General features: G+C 38.2%; 1 protein-coding gene across 3 annotated transcripts in view; it reads left to right on the plus strand.

Moving 5' to 3' along the window:
- Nucleotides 1-12,228, plus strand: part of rgs3a (regulator of G protein signaling 3a) — a 117,192-nt gene extending 104,964 nt beyond the window's left edge. For all 3 annotated transcript variants that reach the window (XM_048189484.1, XM_048189485.1, XM_048189486.1), the window contains 4 exons: nucleotides 5,712-5,813; nucleotides 6,896-6,957; nucleotides 7,888-8,054; nucleotides 10,517-12,228. In XM_048189484.1, coding sequence (XP_048045441.1) covers nucleotides 5,712-5,813; nucleotides 6,896-6,957; nucleotides 7,888-8,054; nucleotides 10,517-10,720 — 535 coding nt within the window. In that variant the 3' untranslated portion in view covers nucleotides 10,721-12,228. The remainder of the gene's footprint in view (nucleotides 1-5,711; nucleotides 5,814-6,895; nucleotides 6,958-7,887; nucleotides 8,055-10,516) is intronic.
- Nucleotides 12,229-21,958: the final 9,730 nt, after the last annotated feature.

The raw sequence follows: 21,958 nt of genomic DNA on the forward strand, positions 1-21,958 counted from the left end.
TGCTGAGCTCTATTATGGGCAGTAATGTGAGCCGGGCAGAGTGGGAATTGGCAAAGCCTAGAGATAATTGTGGCTTGCGACCATCTCCTCTCTGGCTCTCCCTGCAGGGCTCGCCGTGGGGAAATGTCTGTCGACGGCTCAGAAGAGCTGGATCAGAGCATCCTAATTTGATGAATTCCAGCGAGGGCGTGTCCTTCCTGTCGAGAGATTACAAGCCTGAGCCGTGAGGAGGCGCGGGAGCAGCTGCTTCTGCCTGATAATTAGCCCGGTGTTTCTCTAAATGAGGGGTCATGAAGCACGGTCGACGTTTAACTGCTCCGCTCGAGCGAAGCCGACACTTTCTCATGTCTTTTCCCACCACATGTCCATGCTGAGAAAACTGGACAGTGCAAACAATCAAATATAATTTTTTGTTCAATTTTCTCTAAAAGTTTCGTGGTTCAAAAGTTGAATTGTGTAAATTAGTGCGTGAGACCAACAGCCTTTTGAGGCGTGTAAAAATATGAAGCATTTACAGGACAAAAGTAAAATTTGAGGGAAAAAATACGTTTTACATCTTGTTAAAAAGATATTTGCGATCATGTTCATAGATGGTAACTTATAATGTTAAATAATCTGTATCATCTGAATCAGCAGATTTTTTGATATATAACATTTGATCAAAGCATTCACCTGAATGTTAAAAAAAATCAAATTAATATATATTTTTTATTTTTAGTGTTTTACTTTTTTTAATTAATTTGCTTGAAATGAAATGAGTTTGATGAGAGTTGGTATAATTATATTAATATTTTAATTCTGCTAAAAACAGCTGTATGTCAGTTAGAAAAAAAAAGAAAAAGAAATGAATTGTAGTTTATTTAAAAGTATTTTGAATGCAAGTCAGCCATTTTGGCTAAAAGCATCTGCCAAATGTGTAGGGGAGAGCGGGGTAAGTTGTCACACTTCTCACACTGTCTATCATTCACTGAGCACCGTACATCACAGTGATGTAAATGTCATACCAAATGAAAGAAGGAAGTCTTGGGCACATATGTTGTATTCATTACATTTTCATATCTTATCTCATTACGGAGTTGTAGACTGTTGAATAGAGAATGTGCACTTGTGACAATTTGCCCCATCGGCGGGTAAGTTGTCACACTAGATTATCTAAAAATAAGAACGCAACTACTTCATTGTTATTATTGATTTTCATTTTTAAATTCAAACCAGAACTGGAAATGTTAACAATCAAGCCTAGAGAATTTGGAAAAACCATAATTTCAATCCAAACAATACACATTTCAGTCAAAACACATTAAGTGGGAAAACCACTTTACTTTGAACTTTAAACTCAAACTTGCACATAGATCCGTGATAACTGAATGGAATACTGCAGATATCTCGCTTAACTTAACATGTTTAATCTCTGAACATAACTGACTTAACATGCTTTTTGAGCATGTTCTATGTGTTTATCTGCACTGGGGCAAGTTGTCACATGTGACGACTCGCCCGAAAGTCATTGAGACAACTTGCCCCAAACTGACATGTGTGCTAATGTTGGCTAAATCTCAAGGTGAGCTCAACATAGCATGTCAGCTAAAGTATAAAAAGACACATTATTGTCTCCTGTTGTGCAAAATAATAATTTTTAACATGCATACCTAACAAAGTTGTATTGCATAAAATTTAAAGTGCAAATCTTTTACTTTTTAAGCCAAAAAATAAGATAATTGTGCTAACCTCAGATTAGAGCGATCGTGACCACATGTGAACAGGAAGTTGACTATAGAAGAAGTAGTCACACAAAGTGGCTATTTGATTTTTGAGATAGAGCATCTAGTTTTGGAGTTATGAAGAGTGTGACAACTTACCCCGCTCTCCCCTACTGTAAAGGAATTTTTGGTGACAAAGTTGTTATCTAAATAAAACATAGCTGGGATCTTCATTAAGTCTTCTGGAATGATGTTTGTCCTTATTTTCCTACATTTTCCTACTTTTCTTTGGGAAGTAACAGCATTGTTACTATGCTTGATCTTAGCCAGAAGATCTTGGCCGAGTGTGCAACTGAGTCCTTAAATCTGATTTTTCTGTTCTCTTTCCATAGTTCAACTATTAATCTGTAACATATTTTCACTGGCGTGGCTTTTTCTCGCTGACTGATGCCACATGGCCATTACTAACACTGTTGCAGAGCAGTGTGGAATCTCAACACTGTTGGACACACACACACACACACACACACACACACACACACACACACACACACACACACACACACACACACACACACACACACACACACTAATATAAAACTTTAATGCACAGTTGATTGACAGATAAACTGCACACTCTTATTTTAGTGTTGTTAAATTGTGGATATTTTCACCAAACCTTTGTTTTGTACATTCAGCTTTACAGCATTCAACTGAAGTACATATGCATTTGATTTCAAACACATTATGTTCTTCGTTCATGCATGAACGAGTGCGGTTAATATCATGTTAATATCAGTCAGAGCTACAAATGCATCTTAATATTTACAGGTAAAAGCTTCATATTACAGGTAGATTGCTTTCTATGACCAGCCCCCAAGTCAGGGTCCTTCAGGGGGAATCAAGACTTCTTTAGGGGCGTCAGACCCCCCCCATGATCCGCACTCTAAATATACTCAAATAGGCTACATAAATAACTTAATATAAATTGTTTTAATACCAACATGATCTCAAAAATGTTTTTGTACATCCTTTATAATTTTTTTACCTAGTTCTCGTTCATCTCAAGAGGCTGGAGGTGATATAAATATAGTGTTGATCATGAACATATCCAGTAGGTGGCAGCATTGCATTTAATGTCACTTGAAGATCCATAACAAACCTATAGATTTCTGTGCTGAATGAGGACAAACTCAGCCTTATGTCACGGTCTACTACAGTACATTAGCTGTAGGACTGTTTTTTTCTGTTGCATCTGTTTTCACATCCTCCGAGATCTCAGCGAAACCTGACCTGGACCACAAACTGATTCATTACTCTTCTAAATATTTTCCAGAGCCCATAAACTGGCGAGAATCTTTCCTTTTGTGTGTGCGATCCAACACCAGACCCTCACATTTTAATCCAGATCTTCCCACTGGAAGTTAAAAATACTTTCCTATTGGCCAACATTCATTTATTCCTTGTAAAAGCACTATTTTTGTAGCTTTGGAATTAAATATGTTGTGATTGATTTGTTTCCTCAGCTCCGTTTCTTTTCCAAGTGGGCAAACTTTGATATCCAAGCTAGCAACCGGAATCGTAATCCATCCAAGATACTGCATTTTTTGGCATTTACCTTGTTTTGAGAGCTGTTTGAGATCTAAGTCATGTGTGTGAGTCAGTTTATCTCCCAAAAATCCTGATGATTCCAGCAGTTATCTGATCAGACTCTCGGGGTTTCGATCCTGAGCTCTTTCGCATTCTTATGTCTCACCAGAGAATCCTAAATAAAGATGTTTACGTGTAAATGCCTTTGGCCAACGTCAGAGAGCTGAATATGAAGCAGATTTGACTTTACCATTTCGGATAAGAGATTAAATATCTTAAAAAATGACAGTATCATCAACAGAATAAAGACTTCTCAGAAGAAGATTGATGTTTTGCTACAGAACTGACCAGGATTGTGAGTGTTTCCAGTTATCTGAAACCGGCAAGCCCCTCCTTTGGAGGGTAAACACCAAACTCCACGTTATAAATAATTATGCAGAACTATAGAAGTCCTCGTTTATATAGATAGGTAAATGTGTGTATAGAATTAGGACTCATTAATTATTGACAGTTGATTTTGGATTTGCCGCTTTCGTTCTGAAGCATCTGCTGTGAGGAACTTCCTCTGACGCCGCGGCTGACTGATGTTTCATCATCCCATTTCCCAGCTTGATGAACAGATTAGATTCTAATTCTCGAAACGTGGTTTTAATTAAACAACTTTGCTAATGAATCTTGAAATCTTCTATCCTTATATTGTAGCTCAGGGCTTTTCCCTGGAAAGAGAAGACCCTGGTGTTGTGTTTTGCCTGGAATAGGTCAGTCCGAAGGGGGGAAATTCTTAGCAGCTCCGGCCTACAGGACATCATAATGTGTCGTAAATAGATGCAGACTTCCTTTTTCCGGTCGAGTCTCATCTATGCTTTCCGTCATCGTACCCGGTGGGATGGAAATGATTATTAACCAGTGGTTACTACAGAACCTGGCTTAATTATTTCTGCTTATGTGTTGACATTGCTGACGCAAAATGCGGTTTAACCGTTTAATAGTGCCATAAGTGCTTTAGCATGTATGATACTCTACAAGGCCCTTGTTTGCTTGTTGTCACTATCATACAGTTATTATATATAAAACTCGGTTCAAAGGTTTGGGGTCAATGAGACCTTTTTGTTGTTGTTGATGTTGAAAATAAATGATTTTATTCACCAAAGGCGCATTAAACTGGTCAAAAGTGACAGTAAAGACATTTATAATGTTACAAAAGATTATATTTCAAATAAATGCTGAACTTTCTATTCATCAAAGAATCCTGAAAGATAAAATGTATAGTGTTTTCCACAAAAATAATAATCATAAATATTTCTTGAGCAGCAAATCATCGTATCAGAATGATTTCTGAAGGATCATGTGACACTGAAGACTGGAGTAATGATGCTGAAAATTCAGCTTTGATCACAGGATATAAATTACACTTTACTATATATTCACATAGAAAACAGCTGATTTACATTGTAAAAATATCTCACAATTTTCACTGCATTTTTGATTAAATAAATGCAGTCTTGGTGAACAGAAGAGACTTCTTTCAAAAACATGAATACATTTTACATTCCCCAAACTTTTGAACGGTTGTGTGTATAAACAAATCAATAAATAGTGTCAGATCACATGGCATGAGCCACATTCAAAACAGTCGATATATAACAGCTAGACGTACAATATTTAATCAAAATTATATTTTGCTCAGGATTATTTTCACCAGTTGTGAGGGTTGAAACTTCAACAACACCTCATGTCTACAGTACAATCACGGAGCGCAGGAACTCTCGGCGTGCGCTTTATGTAGGAACGCTGGCCTTGGGAGGGCCAAAAATGGGATTCAGCTTCTTTTTTTGGTGCTGTCATCAGCGTGTGCCTGCGGTGCGAGAGGCCAAATGGAGCTGATGAGGGCAGAGGATCCGCAAAGCCACAGTGGAAATCAGTGGGCGGAAATTGTGCTCCTCTGGAAGAGGTACGTGAGGTCAGGCAGAGGGAGGACGGGCATCTGGAGGTTCCCGAGCCCAGCGGTCGTCTCATGAGACGTGGATCCAGGGGTGAAGAGTCAGCTTTTTGGAGATTCGGAGATGCAGCTGCACTCCACAGCGGTCCCCGGGGCCCATCGGCCCTAGGTTAGGGCTCGCGGGACTCCCGGTGGCACCTGAACAGCGAAGCGAAGGTGTGGAGAGTGGCAGAACCCTCCCTTCACTCATCCGCTCGCTCAGACACAGAACTGGCGAGAAGGAAGAGAGATTGACAGAAGAGGCTCCAGGAACTTCAAACGGCGTCTCAGCTTTCATTACTGTGGATTGAGGAGAACATGTATGGGTTTCTGCGTTTGGATTTATGCGATTGCGTGTTTTCCGTGACTGAGATCGATTTGTCGAGTGGTTTTGTTGTGACCTGCAGAACTCAACTCTTACCCTTCTGTGCGTTTTTCTGCAGGGCCAAAGACATGAAGAACCGACTCGCTTTCCTGAGGAGGAGGAATGAGTCTCCCGGAAGCACCCCAGCCGGCAAGCTCGACAAAACCTTGAAGTCTGTCAAGTAAGTGTGTGTGTGTGTGTGTGTGTGTGTGTGATGTCCACCTGCTTCCTGGGTAATGATCCAGCTGGTGTCTCTCTGCTCATGTGTGTGGGATGAAAGAGAAAGGGACTGAAAGGATGGATTTTAGATCAATTCATTTGCAATTTGTGATGTTAACTTATTTCGATGGTCCACTACAAGTAATTTTGCAACTACATGTCAACTAACTCTCATTAGAGTATAAGTAGACTGTTAGGTTAGGGTTAGGGTTAGTGGAATAAGTTGACATGTAGTTGCAGATATTAAGCAGACTGATACTCTAATGAGAGATAATTGACATGTAGTTGCAAAATTACTTGTAGTTAGTCAAAGCGAACCATCGAAATAAAGTGTTACCCGACGTAGACATGCAACAAAAAACAATAAGAGTATATCAATGATATTAAAACAACACTGCTTGAATTTGTCTTAAAAATATAATGTTTATAATAATTGTAGTTAAGATAACGATAATCTCCTATGGTGGTTAAAATGACTCTAATGTAGTGGATGTCATGCATCACAGGGTTAAATTATCTTGATATTAAGGTGCTGCAAAGTTGAACGTTTGTATTGCCGAGATGTTTTAATGAGTGATATTGTTAAGTGTGTTCATAAAATATGCAAATGTTGCATGGAACAGATCTCGATAAATCAATGCACAGAAGTTGTAAGTAGGTCAGAATAATCACAGGTGTGATGCTTCAGCACACCTTACGATCTGATTTATGATTTAACACTCCCCTGTTAGATAAAGTTCCCTTATTAGGCAGCGTCAAAGGAAGTGTTAAAGCTGATCTTAGACAGACGATGAAGGCAAGAATGAGTCTTTGAGAGGAGCTGTGGGCGGAGCACGCCATCCTATTGGTGCAGCCTGATCCCACCCCCTCCTCTTCACAGAGGGAAATATAAAAGAGGCCGTCCAACAGAGACTTACTCAGACACTCAGGCTCACACAAACACACATACTCGAGCGAGAGAAGGGCACAGCTTCGAATGGGTCATACAATGAGAAACCTGACAGAGATGGGCTTGCTGAAAAACCGTTCTGCCTTTATTTGCAGGCCCACTCCAGAAGAGGCAATGAAGTGGGGTGAATCGTTGGACAAGCTGCTGGTCCACAAATGTAAGATACTTTTACCCCTCTGTCACTTGTTGTATTTGCTGAATTCCTTTGGCTTGGCTTGAATCCACAGGGATGGCGGCTGCATTGTTGCATTGTTTCAGGCATTCGTGCTTCCTCTCCACTTCCTGCTCTGAGTCACTGAATGAACGCTCTGTTGAACATGCTTTCATAGTAATCCCAGATGATCCGTATGGAGTCATGGCTTTCCATTTTTAATCAAACTCTGAAAGTGCTTGAGATGTGGGGCAGGAGATGTCTTTTTCCGCAGCGATTGTTTGAAAGGCTGAGTGCATTCACATGCTGTTATCAGCAGGCTCTTATGGGAACGGAAAGGTGATTGCGTGCTTTGGGATGGGGCCACACTTCCTTCTATTTTAATACTGGCCACCTTTAGATCTGAAAGGAAATGTCAGTGTGCAGTGCGACTGTAAGAAAGACACTTTTGAGCATACACTGCAAAACAATCACAGCCTACATTAAATCTTGTCTTGTAGCACTGGCACATTTGTTTTAGGCATGGAAATTCACTTGTATGTCACATAAAATGTTGTAAAATTTTGCATTTATATTCAGAGCCACTTCATTGGTATTGCTGATTATGCAAAGATGTTTTAAAATCAGTCTATCATTTTGCTGCAGTGCTTACATTCACGTGCATGGAAACTACGTTCTAGCTGTAGCAAATAATGTGAATTTCTGCAGTGTTTTAACTCAAAAAAGAGATGCTGAATAAATAACAGAATGATGCATAGCAGCGAGAGCTTTGGATGAGAACAAATGCAATCAAGAGTCGTGTTCTTGACTTGTAGTGACTCAGGGTTTGGCGCTCGGCGCTGGCTCTTCAGTGGAGGCTGCCGTTGCCATGGTTCTCTGTTTATCCGTCCAATAACATCTCCCCTTTTTCTGCCTCTTTATTCTCTCCCTCATCAGATGGGCTGGCAGCGTTTAGAGCTTTCTTGCGCACAGAGTTCAGTGAAGAGAATCTGGATTTCTGGCTGGCCTGCGAGGATTACAAGAAGATTAAATCGCAGTCCAAGATGACATCGAAAGCTAAGAAAATCTTTGCGGAATTCATCGCCATCCAGTCCTGTAAAGAGGTGAGCATGAAGTCTCGTATTGATTTGAACTTTTACAGACCGCAAACGCCTACTGAAACATCTGATGTTCATTGGGAATCGAAAAAGTCTAAACAATGCCGCTCTGTATTATTTGGCAGCTTAAAAAAATGGCTGGAAATATTCTTAAAATACTCCACATTGTGTCATGAAACTAAAAGATTGGTCAGAGCCGTGGAGGATATGATGTCATGCCTGACTAATGGACTCCCTCTTGGCCGCACAACACTCAGCAGACAGTTTGAGAGCATGTTTTCATTTTCCAAACTTGGAAAGCAGTTTGGAAATTCAAAATGAGACGAGCAGCAGGAGCTCGAGGCACTTTCCAGCAGTGAAGCTGGGCTTTGTGTAGATTCACGCTGCCAGATCTTTGACTTCCAGCATAAAGTCCAGTCCAGATGAAATGTTAAGGGACCAAACACAGTTTGATTTTCATGTGCCATTTAGGAGCAGGTTTATATAGAAAAAGGATCAATTTCTCAACTGGTTTGAGCTTCAGAAACCAGATTTTAAAATGAACACCAAGCGGTGACCTAACACAATAATCAAACATTACCGAAAGATATGGGAAGTGTTTTCTTCTCCCTTTTAAAAGTCAAATAAACCTGTCTATGTTGTGTGCCAATCTCCATAAGCTTTGTAAAGCAGTACTGAAGTCTACATGACTTTTTGTACATCCACAAAGGGTTCGTACAAGGTGCTTAAAGTACTTGAGTTTGACTTTTTGAAATTGAATTCCTGGAAAACCCCTAACAAAAAGCCATATTTATGAAGAGGTACTTGACTAGACAATTTATATGAAATTAGTTTTTCAAATTTAACGCTGCCGCCTGTCTGATATAGCTATGAGCTTGATATTGCTCATACAATTCCAAGTATATGATACAGCTTTCATATTTCAGGTCAACCACAAAAAAATCAGTCTGAAAGAGGAAAGCGATATCTTTGTCCTGGTATCGTTTCAATGGTTAAGGGGATTTCCCATCACTGGTCAATGCATCGATCTCTTTAAAGAGAACCCGCTTTGCTTGTCGGTTGCGCCTCATAAGGTGTTGTTCAAAGTTAAAATAATTTCCTTGTTTTCAACATTTCTTCGTTCCAGAATGAATCAGCATTTTTTTTAATTGAATGGTCTACTAACTCACTCTTAAAGTCAGTCACTTGGCGCCACCTACTGGCGTAACTATGTAACCTGCACTGAAGTCGTTGATAAACCCTGATCAGACCGTTTCTCAATACCAAGTATGTAAACATTATAATATAAAATGTTATTTGTTGGACAATAATAGACATTATAAACTTTGTATTAAATATATATTATTAAATAAGTTGTCATTTGTATATTGGATACCTTGTATCAGTAATTTGAGTTAAAAAAAACATGTGAACAAGACATTAGAATGCAATATAATTACTTTGCAATGATTTACAATGAAATGCTCTACATTTTACAAATGAAATCCTTTGTTTTCCTTCTGTTATTACATCTTTCAATAATAATCGTGGAAGAAGTTTATGCCCACTTTCTATCTGCTCTTCCACGCAATGAAATTTCTTGGGCTTTTGTTAATGTTCCAGTATTTAAAATTGCATGTGCTGCAGTTGATGTGTACCATTGTTTTATTAGTATATATTTATCTATTTAGCTTTTTTTAGAATTTGAAAGATAATAAAGATATTGTTTGGTGAGATCTCTGATTGTTGTCCTTGAAAATCCTGGAATTTCATTTTACAGTATCTGTATGAACCCTGGATGTACTGAAATTTCACAGTCGTTGTAATCATGACTTTGTTTCCATATGGATCATAAAAAATATTGTGCAGCCAACTCCCAGATGTTGCGTAAATTCAGTTAAAGCAGCAGTTTGTCATTTGTATGCAAAATACATGTCCAGTCCTGCTCCTAGAGGGCAACTTTCCTGCAGAGTTTAACCTGCCCGGACGTTTCTAGATTAGCAGGTTCAGGTGTGTTTAATTAGGGATTCAGCTGAACGCTGCTGGAAGGTGGCTCTGTAAAAACAGGACTGCACCCTTTTCACACAGTTCTCAGAAGTGGAAGTCGTCATAGTTGGGTAAACTTCTATAGTGGTGAACTGCAACAAATATAATTGTTTGCATTCCCATTTGCACCCCGAATAAGCCATGATAGTGTTTCCAAAAGAGGGAAAAAAATATCAAGAGATTGATTACATTGGTCAGAAGAGAGAAAGATGTCAAATTTGCCGTCACTCCCTCAAATACTGTACTCACATGCAACGTTAACTAGTTTTCTGTAATTTAATGCCAAGGTAATTAAGCACAAAGTAAAGTGATATAAATGTACATTACATTAGAAATTGAAAACAGACTGTCCATTGGAAGCACCCCATTGGTCCATTGGATTTCTGACTAAAGCATTGAAGCAAAACGACTACAGACTTAATGGCTCTTTATTTGTCCCGCAGGTGAATCTGGATTCCTACACCAGGGAACACACTAAAGAGAACCTGCAAGACATCAATCGCTCTTGCTTCGACCTGGCCCAGAGGAGGATATACGGCCTGATGGAGAAAGACTCGTATCCTCGATTTCTGCGCTCGGAGCTCTACATGGACTTAGTGAACCAAAAGAAACCAAGCACCACGTCGACATCCTCGTCCTCCTCTTAAGACGACAGAGAGAGAGAGAGAGAGAGACACTATAAAGAGTAGCATCCGCGAGGTTTCTTTCACTTAGCGTTTCATTGTCATCAGCCATTCTTATCTGTTAACGTGGCAAAAAGAGTGGAGAAATGCACGAGGCATCGTTTACAAACGGCGAAAGATAGAGGAAAAGGTAGCGTGACCCGACCCGATGGCGCTGGACGAGTGGGGCACCGCCACGCTGAATAATGCTGGTTATTCCCATTTGAATGTTATTTAATTTGTGTACTGGAGAAACGGAGGCCGTTACGGCCTCTTCAACACTATGCCAACTGGGTACTGTTTCGCCTCTTCCCGTTCTTCTGATGGAGCACTGCTGGTGCCACCAACCTCTCGTTGTTCTCCATTTCATGATGACATTCGAAAATGTCTCGTCCCTTCGCGGTTGGACGTCTGGATGGTGGAGAACGTCGACGATCATGCACTTACTGCTCAATTGTGTTCCTGTGAACCTTCCTCCATGTCTTTCGACTCCATGTCACACGATGAAGTTGCTGGCACAAAATATAATTTAAACAAATAAATGTAGAGGAATGGACCAAACTGCAGCTGAAGACCGGAGCGTTTCGCTCCGGGCTGGAAACGGACTGTCGTTGGTCTCTAAAGACTGTAGAAAACACGCTTCGCTGCGATCTGTAAAGCCAATAAGCCATTCGTTGTAGCTTGACATATTAAGAATGGAAGAGACAGTATTCTCAGGACATTACGGCACTCGACTATGAAGCTTCCAGACTTATTTAACCGTTTGTTTCCTCCCTTTTCTGACTTTAGGTTTAATCATGCACTCTATATTTAATAGGGCACAAGGTCGGTTAGGATCTGTCCCTGTGTTTGTTAATAAGACGACATGTTTTACCAGTACAGAAACTTAGTTATTTATTTAGAAGTCTCACTGGTTGCTTTGTACATTGCACTCAGCCGAATTTCCCTTTTCCACTTTGATCCAGGTCCACAGCTGTCCTGATGTAAGTGCAATATGTTTATTATTTGTTGACTTATCTTATGGATAAGTTTACCTTTTTTATGAAAAAGACAACGGATTGAGCTCTGCATTAATATTATTGTATAAGTTACAGGTAATGTAAGAATTACATTAGTACACAAATTATTCTAACTGTGTTTCCCTGGCAGCAGGCAGCCGGGTTAATGGATGTATATATGATTCTTAAGAAAAAAAACGATTAAAAAAAGATAAAAACACACCACGAAGCGTTTGCTGTACCTATGTAAATATGTGAACCTTAAAGCTATAAAATGGCATGTATTGTTATAAATCTGGACGGAGCAGGTATGGCCGTCCTCTGGTGTGGGCGTACACTGCTTGTAAGTAGTTATATGAAATGTATTTTATCATTTTCACTGTTTACAATTCCGACGCACCTCCTAAGATAGCAAGTGCAAAAGAAAACAGAGGTTTTAAAAAAGCCAGTGTCATTGCAAAACACAAAATAAAACATTTAGATGGTAAAATCGGACAATATTGCCTCCTGCCTCTCTTTTATTGTTAGCACTAGTAGTATTGCATTTTTGCATTGAATTGCATTATTCTGCATTGCTGAAAATAATAAAGATGTCCAGGGCCAGTATTTACCATAAAGAAAGAAGTCCAGTAGTTGTTTTCATGACAATTTAGGCACATTTTGTTTCATTACTGAACATTTCACCACTGAAAATAATACTCATCTGGGAATGGCAAATTGGAAAATCTCAAACATAAATAATCTGAATGTATTACAATGATTTTTTTTTTTTTTTTAAACTTAGCGACAGTTTAGGATGGGGAATAAACTCAGCTGTCATGAAAACATAAATAATGCCACATTGTCACAGGATAAAATTCTGGTTTTTGTTACTTCTGGAGTAAAATCAACTGTGGCACTCTCACATGAACTGAAAAAGTCAACTATGATGAATAGCTTTGAGTAATTTTGTAATTATTTTGAAGAAAAAATAAGAAACCCCTCCACATACAATATTCTTGAGCTAGAACAGTTGTCTGGGAGAATGAAACATTTCACACATTTATTATTTGTTTTCACTCTTTATTTAATAACATTCCTCATTGTTATATTCATCACACCCTTTCCCAGGATTTCCCATCATTTAGAACTGAGGATCAAACAAATCCCAGCGGAATGTGTTGTTTTTTTTTTAGAAGACGGGCCTCAATTATAAAATGTTGCATATTTCTCAAATGTGTGCACGTGTGATTGAGAGAAAACATACACACTAAATAAAACAAACACGCATACGCCTCTCTTCTAGATGTGAAATGTGTTTCTGCATTATAGGCCATTTTATAGCCTGTAGATTGAGTGAAATAATTTACACGTCTGGAACCATGCATACTAAATATTTGAACTGCAATGCTGTTTAATTATGCTAACAGGATTTTATTATTATTATTATTATCGCTGCTTAGATTTCCACATATGTACCTGCAGTACTCCGACTCTGCCACAAGGAAAAGTGCATACACCAGTTTAGAGCCTGACATGGTCAAATAGTCAACGATTTTTACAAATTTGTAGCATACGCACACTCTAAAAGATCGAATCCGTGCATGTTTTATAAATGAGGCCCGAGATCTCTCTGAATGAGCTTTATTTTAAAGGTGCCCTCGAATGAAAAATTGAATTTATCTTGGCATAGTTGAATAACAAGAGTTCAGTACATGGAAATGACATACAGTGAGTCTCAAACTCCATTGTTTCCTCCTTCTTATATAAATCTCATTTGTTTAAAAGACCTCAGAAGAACAGGCGAATCTCAACATAACACCGACTGTTACGTAACAGTCGGGATCATTAATATGTACGCCCCCAATATTTGCATATGCCAGCCCATGTTCAAGGCATTAGACAAGGGCAGCCAGTATTAATGTCTGGATCTGTGCACAGCTGAATCATCAGACTAGGTAAGCAAGCAAGAACAATAGCGAAAAATGGCAGATGGAGCAATAATAACTGACATGATCCATGATATCATGATATTTTTAGTGATAATTGTAAATTGTCTTTCTAAATGTTTCATTAGCATGTTGCTAATGTACTGTTAAATGTGGTTAAAGTTACCATCGTTTCTTACTGTATTCACGGAGACAAGAGCCGTCGCTATTTTCATTTTTAAACACTTGCAGTCTGTATAATTCATAAACACATCTTCATTCTTTATAAATCTCTCCAACAGTGTAGCATTAGCCGTTAGCCACGGAGCACAGCCTCAAATTCACTCAGAATCAAATGTAAACAATATAACAGTATACAATACTCACATAATCCGACGCATGCATCACGAACACTTTGTAAAGATCCATTTTGAGGGTTATATTAGCTGTGTGAACTTTGTTAAGGCACTGTTCAAGGCAAGCGCGAGCTCCGTGGGCGTGGAGCACGAGAATTAAAGGGGCCGCAGCATAAAATCAGCACGTTTATAATGATGCCCCAAAATAGGCAGTTAAAAAAATGAATTAAAAAAAATCTATGGGGTATTTTGAGCTGAAACTTCACAGACACATTCAGGGGACGCCTTAGACTTATATTACATCTTTTAAAAACATAATCTAGGGCACCTTTAAAGGGGTGGTTCAATGCGATTTCACTTTTTTAACTTTAGTTAGTGTGTAATGTTGCTGTTTGAGCATAAACAGTATCTGCAAAATTACAGCGCTGAAAGTTCAATGCATACGGAGATATTGTCTTTTAAAGTTATGGCAGTTTAATGCCTACAAAAACGCCCGGTTTGGACTACAACAAGCTTCTTCCTGGGTTGGTGACATCATAAACCCTTGCTATTAACATAAACACGCCCCCGGGAACACGCAACAAAGTGGGCGAGGCCATGTGGCGCAGTATAATGGAAGCGGAAGAGTTGCACCGAACGCGAGCTGCGCGACGCGACGCGATCAAAAGATATAGAACCCATTATAATCTGTGATATTTTCTACACTGGATGCGATGAGTTCAATGCTGGATTTGCACAAAGGCTATTACTGAAAGATGAAGCAGTTCCCACTTTAAAAGCAGAAGCTGCTGTTTATTGGCTTCAAACTGTAAGTACGTTTTATTGTTTGTACATGTCTTTTAATGTAATGTTATAGTTCTGTTGCTATTTTTAATGCATCAAGGACATATACAAAGAGCAACTCGTTTTTGCTAGCCAGTTAGCTAAATTTCGGAGGGAGTGGCTTCATAGAAGCAGGAAGTCAAACGAGCCGTTCATATGAGAGTGGAAACAGAGGTGTAGAATAAAGGTAAAATATATGAAAAATACAGCGTTTTCAAAAAAAACGAAGCATTAAGACATGTTAAACTGTGCCCCAAAAACACAATCAAGCCTAGAAAAAAAACACTGAACCGCCCCTTTAAGGCTTGCCTCTCTTGAAATCAAAACACTGCAAATAGCAGCAATTGCGTGCCCTCTTCAGTGAGTTGCTAAGGAAATATTGCCCCTCCTGCCAGCCGCTGATGAGAACCCGTGGCCCTTGATCACTTCAAGCAGCTCTGGCAACCCAACAAGGGCTCTTTATCAGAATAAGCTTCACAATAGTCATGGCAGATGAATGTGAACGCACTCATGAGCAGCTGTATGCTCTTCAGTCACACAAGAAAACTGAGATTTACTCAATCATATACACAACAAAACTGTTTCTCTTCTGAACTTGATTTCTTTGCTTTTGATTAATGCAATTAATGTAATGTGCAATCTACTAGAATAAATGATGCAGGGTGAATATTAACCAATTAATTACACGAAAATGATCAATACAGCTCATACTTGTATGAAACTGTAACCGTACAAAATCACTTAACTCTAACACACTTTCTTCATTGAAAAATGGAGAAAAATGCAAACAAGTTCCTGAACTTATGGTTCCTCACGATAATTAACTTAAAGCCATTCCAAGATCATGTAATTTTCACAACTCACAACTTTCAGATCGGTATGTTGTTAAACTACAGTACAATCCGTTGTACTACTATCCCTCAAAGCCTCGTTTTCATTCCTGTCAAAAATTAAATATGGCACTATACCCTGTTTACGGTCAATAGGAAGATGAATGATGTCATTTCCCTTAATAGTTACCCCAATACCCCTTGGGTGGACGAACTGAGCGACTAGGTAAGTTTCAGCACATCTCCAACCTAGACTATTGTCAGGTCCAGCTGATGCCAAAGGCAAGAGAAAAGACAGTTTTTAGTATCTCCTCTGGTCACTGGCAGTGTCAGGTCCTTCCCTTTTGGGCTTCATGGGTCTCTGGCCCTTTCAAACATTTTAACAATGCAAATTGTGTCAAAGCAGCTTTACATTGAGAGAGGGAACATTATTTTGGCTGTACATCAGCTCTAGAAGAAAATAGTGTCATTGTCCATCCGTAAAAATCATTAGTGTAACACTTTACATTAAGGTTCCCTTTAATAATTAATAATGCAGTTATAACTGCATGAATAAAAAGGGCAACTTTAATGCAATACCTGCCAAATAGTGAGCCGTTTTTAACTCACATGTTATAAATGCTTAATAAATATATTTATTCACTCTTATTTAACTCAAAACCAGATTCCTGGTTTATTTCATGATGCAGCAAAAATTGACTATCATAATTAGACAGAAGGGTGTCGTATTTGTGCTTTTATACTTTTTCTTACTATGTTGCTTACCAGAAGTTTGTCTTACCCATGATACTCTCCAAAAAGGTCATGATGCCTATCCACAGCAGTGTATAAAAACTGATTTATTGTTTTTTTAAAGATGAAATTCCAACTTTATTTTGAAAATAAAACAAAAGATAATAACCATAACTTGATCATATATTAATAATTTAATTCCAGTTACCTGTGAACCTTAAAGTGGAAACCACTTCCACTTTACATTAAGGTTCACTTTCACAGGTTATTAATGTTTATAACTCATTAATAAATGGTTCACACGTGTCCACCCTACATTAAGGTTCACAGGTAACTAATACTGGAATTTAAATATGGATTTTTTATATTATTTTTAAAAAAACAAGAAATCAGTTTTTATACACTGCTGTGGATAGGCATCATGAGCTTTTTGGAGAGTATCATGGGTAAGCAACATAGTAAGAAAAGTGGCATTCATGAGATATTAATAAGAAAAGCACAAATACGACACCCTTCAGTCTAATTATGATAGTCAATATTTGCTGCATCATGAAATAAACCAGGAATCTGGTTGTGAGTTAAATAAGTGTGAATAAATACATTTATTAAGCATTTATAACATGTGAGTTAAAAACAGCTCACTATTTGGCAGGTATTGCATTAAAGTCACTGTTGTTATTCATGCAGTTATAACTGCATTATTAATGAATTATAATGCATTTGTAAATGACTTATTACTCATTAACAAACACCTTTATAAACCCTTTACAAAGGGAACCTTAATGTAAAGTACTACCATCATTAGTTATTAATTTAGTTGATTTATCTATATATCAGCACTTAAAAAACAGTGATAGTTTAGTTCAGTTTGCATACAATGGTGTCAATGCAGGCAGATCAAAAACATTGTTGAATATCAAGTGTCCCCGACTAAGCAAGCCAAAGGCGACAGCTGCAAGGATCCCAAACATGTGACAAAGATGGAGAAAAAAGCCTTGGGAGAAACCAGGCTCAGTCGGGGGCCAGTTCTCCTCTGGGAACAGCGTGTGATTATGATTCAGGCAGCGTTACAGGTCAGAAATCAGATTGGGATCCGAACTGTCAAAATATTTAATCCAGTTCCATCTGGTTGACTTCAATACCATACAGCATGTTCAGAAAGACAGATATACCCGTTTATAATGCTTACTTTAATGTGTCCAGTGTAGACAGACCCAAACAGTTGTGGTGCGCTGGATGGGTTTATTATAAGCGAGACGCTCTCTTTCGCTCTGGACAGTGTTGCTTCTTCATGACACATTGCAATAAAGCAAAAAGTATTCCTAATATGTTGGAGCTTTTATTGAAAGCAGCCTACTTTCACCTGATAAGACTTGCCTTCAGAAGCACAGTAAGAGCAGTGTTTGTGATGCTTGAGTTGGGCGAGGCGCTGTGTGCGAAAGGAGTGTTTGTGAAGTTGTGCCTCATTTTTGTAATTCCTCTTGACTAGTGCTGCCGAAACTACAAACTCCACATTCACAGTTTAACTGGAAACATAACCACTGATGAATATGCACATGGACAAAAAATGAAAATATTGGAGAGTTGTGCTCCACAGCTGTGCTGTGAGTAAAGGACATTTTTTGGGTGAACTACATCAGGAATTTATTTATTTATTTATTTATTTATTTATTTTTGGGGATGAGGTAGTTTCCTGAGGCTCAGATAATAAACACAGGATCTACTGAACATGCAGCTGTTGTTAAACCTCCTCCCGATCACTTCATCATCCACAGTGTCACAATAACGTTCAGTTTGTCTTCGTTCTCATGGACCTTCATTCAACACGTGTTTCTTTATTCTATTGTCCCGCCACAATCAACGGCCGTGGACATTAACTAATCATCACAGCTGTTAATCGTCGGTGTATTTAAGTTCCTGCTTTTCATCAGTTCAGTGTCCAGCGGTGTTTGTGTCAAATGCACTCTGTCTCACATGTTGGCTTGTTATCTCGTTTAGAATAATTATTCTGTTATTGAATCTTCTTCTTCATTACAGAAACACGTGTTCCTGAGCAAAGCTCCATCCAGCTGTTGAGAGAGAGAGAAATCAGGAGGGATTGCAGAGATGGTAAAGCACATTTTGTGCTAAAACACAACATAAGCATGAACAGCAACACATGTGATGATTTACATACTGCTTAATTTGAGAATGTATTCATAGCTATGATGACTTTATTATGACTGTGAAGACCTAACAAAAGAGGAAGTTGTCAAGACTGGACATTCGTCATGTTCAGAATGGCCTTTAAATATCTTTATTAGTCTGCCAGCTTGCACTGAAAGGGAATCTGACTGGTCTGTAATTTGTGTTTTTGTGCAAGACTAAAAAAAGAAAGAAAAGTAATCTCCCACACTGCAGAGGTTGTGTCCTCATAAATCCAGCCGACGCTTGAGACTCACAGTTTATATGCAGAACATCTGATATTTAATAATATTAATAGCTTTAGACCACAACAATAAACATGTAATACACATTATAAATATTTAGAACCTCCTAAAAAGGGTGACAGCTTTTGCACCATTTGTTTTTTCTGAGCGTGTACAAATACTGCCAGATGTAAATAGCGCAGCCTCGAGCCAAGTCACCTGCTGCTGTAAAGAGCTTGTCAGCCTTGCAAGATGCCAAGAATACAGATGGAGGGATGAAGAGTCTACTCACATCAGCCTGCTAGACTCACGCTGGGCACGAAGCCCGGCCTAGATGACAGATTCATGCCTTGATTAAAATCAGCATTAATCTGAAGACTTTATTACCATATTGTGACTGATAATCAAGTGAAATAGTGAAATCAAAGAAGAACAAATGCATTTTATCCAATGGCTTGAGAATTGCACACCAAAATGGCGGCAGATGTGAATATGAGAAGTCTTATCTAACTCTAATGCATTAGGTATCATTAAAATCAAACATTACATTTTATAAAATTGTATAATAAAATAAAAGTCAGTGTCTGAAGTCAGCTGTGGATTGTTCATTCTTCACATCAACCAAAGTAACAGTTACAACAGGATGAAGGGAATGCTAAATAAAAACAAGTTTATGTTGCATTTCTCTCGTTCACTCTCACACACACAAACACACAATATCATCGACTGTAGCGCTCTTATTGGTTATTTCTTAGGCGGCTGTTGTAGGATCTGGGCTCTGTCTGATTATTTTTCGTAGGATAAAATTAATCATAAAGCAATTAATCAGGCATTGCATATCACACAAAGCTTTTGGACTCAACAAAGCGTTGAATTTGTGCTTAAAACTTCAAACACGCCACTCCAGTGTGTTTAAAAAACCTGAAACCTAAATCTAACTTGCATTTTGCCCACACACAAAGCATAAAATCCTTCAAAACCCTCGGATAAATAAAACATCCAATTTTGACACCATTACATTGTCTTTTGAACTTCCTCTTTTATTGCTTCATTATTTGTCATACATTATAAATTTCCATTTGCAATGTGACATAAACCAGCCCGACCACACCAGTGTGCGTCATCAGGGTGGAAACTTAAGACAAAGGCTATTTGAATAACAGCAAATGGACTAAAATAACCAGCTTAAGTTGACATGACGCAGATGAGTATATGTCTGCATCATTATATTACCATAAGAGCCACCTCTGCTGCTTTAATGCAGTGTATGAGCTCCTTTGCAAAAGGCAATGAAACAATAAATCTTTTATGTGAAAAAAACGTTTTAAGATGTCTGGTCATTTAATTCAATCCAACTACAAAGAAGTCTATTTTAGGAAGATCTATAGAAGGTCATTTGTCCCTTCTGCCTTAAAAGACCCTTTAACTCATTCACAGTGTATCTATTAACGCTTCTCCCAGTTTTCTCCTAACACTGTATACAAAAATACATATAAAATCCTATATAAAAGGCTTCATGTACAATAAATACCCCCAAACGCACACATAATGATGATAAACAGGACACTCTCTATATGACTCTTACAGACCATTTGCAAAACTGTTTTGTTAACATTACATCTCTGTTGGATAAAGATCAGTCTTTGACTCACGTTCTTACAGATAAGGAAGGCCCCGAGGAGCCCCTGTGTTTAGAAACCAGTTCGTTTGAAAGCATGCCACATAAGCAAGTCTTTGATCCAGTATGTCATATTACTCTTCATACTCAGGTTCGAAGCGGCATATTGTTAGAAGTGGAGCCAAAAAAAAAAAAAAATAAAAATCTGAAACTTGTATTTACAGTATTGAAATATAAAAATATTAATGTGAATGTAGCAATGTCCTGCTCTGACACCTGAACCAATTTTTGTTTTTGAAAAAAGACATGAAAGTTGTTAAATTAAGTGACTACACAGTAAGGTTCAAAAGTTTGGAGACAGTAAGATTATTATTATTATTTTTACACCATGGCTGCATTTATTTGATCAAAAATACAGTACATTTTAGAAAAAGGAAACAAACGCACTACCGTCTGAGGTGCCAGTCAGGAGAGATGAATTCAAATGTATATAAAAAATATGGCCGCACAAAATACAGTAAAAACATTAATGTTGTGAAATATTATTACAATGAAAACAATCTATTGTAATATATTTTAAAACGTAATTTATTCCCATGATTTTCAGCATCATTATCCTTCAGAAATCATTCTAATATGATGATTTGATGATCAAGACACATTTCAAATCACGAATATCTCAGATTTCCAGTGGCGTGCCTCAGGGCTCAGTCTTGGGTCCTCTTCTGTTTATTACTTATCTATTGCCTTTTTACAATTTTTTCACAAAACCAGTATAAACTTTCATTGTTATGTCTTCAAAGCCTAATTCAGTGTTACCATCTTCCTCTCTTTTGCTTTATTTATCTGAAAGGAAATGTGCTCCATTTATTTATCTCATTCCTTTATTTCACTACAAATACTTTTTTTTACTGTCGCCCATCATCCAGTCCTGATACCGACACTCGAGTCATGCACTTAATTCCCTTTGATTTCAGCAGAATTTCTTGTTAAAGCCATCACATGACAAAGCCCCGCACAGACACCGAGCGATGTCTTCATTCGCCGCTCGTGAGGCCGGTCTCGCCAAGCGCAGTCAGGAAACACTGACACACAACAGCTTTGTTTTTAAATGTTTCTCGAGAATGACTGAAAACATTTCTTCAGGTGAGCTCCAATAATAGAGCTCAGTGTTTGGAAATGTGTTCCAGTTCTATTCTGGGAAACTCTGTATCTTTTGCCTCACAGTCCCTTGAGCTCTGTGTAAACCATAATAGATGAAGCGTGACTCTTTAATCATCCCTCAGTGTCTCTGAAAGTAATTTATTACAAACCATCCACACAGACTTCCCAGTGTATAGCAAAAGGACAAATAACACGTTAGAAATTGTTTGTGCATTGTTGATTAATATTCCTCACACATTATTAATCATGCGTTCTGCTTTAAATGAGACCCATCTAGTGTTAATGATTTAAATCATTTGATCATCAAAATAATGAAAAAACTATGACTTGCATCATTCATCCCAATTATTTTTCCACAACTTATTCTACAGTAGTGTGTAAGATTTTT

Source organism: Megalobrama amblycephala, linkage group LG4 (genome assembly GCF_018812025.1).
Source record: "Megalobrama amblycephala isolate DHTTF-2021 linkage group LG4, ASM1881202v1, whole genome shotgun sequence".
Taxonomy (NCBI): domain Eukaryota; kingdom Metazoa; phylum Chordata; class Actinopteri; order Cypriniformes; family Xenocyprididae; genus Megalobrama; species Megalobrama amblycephala.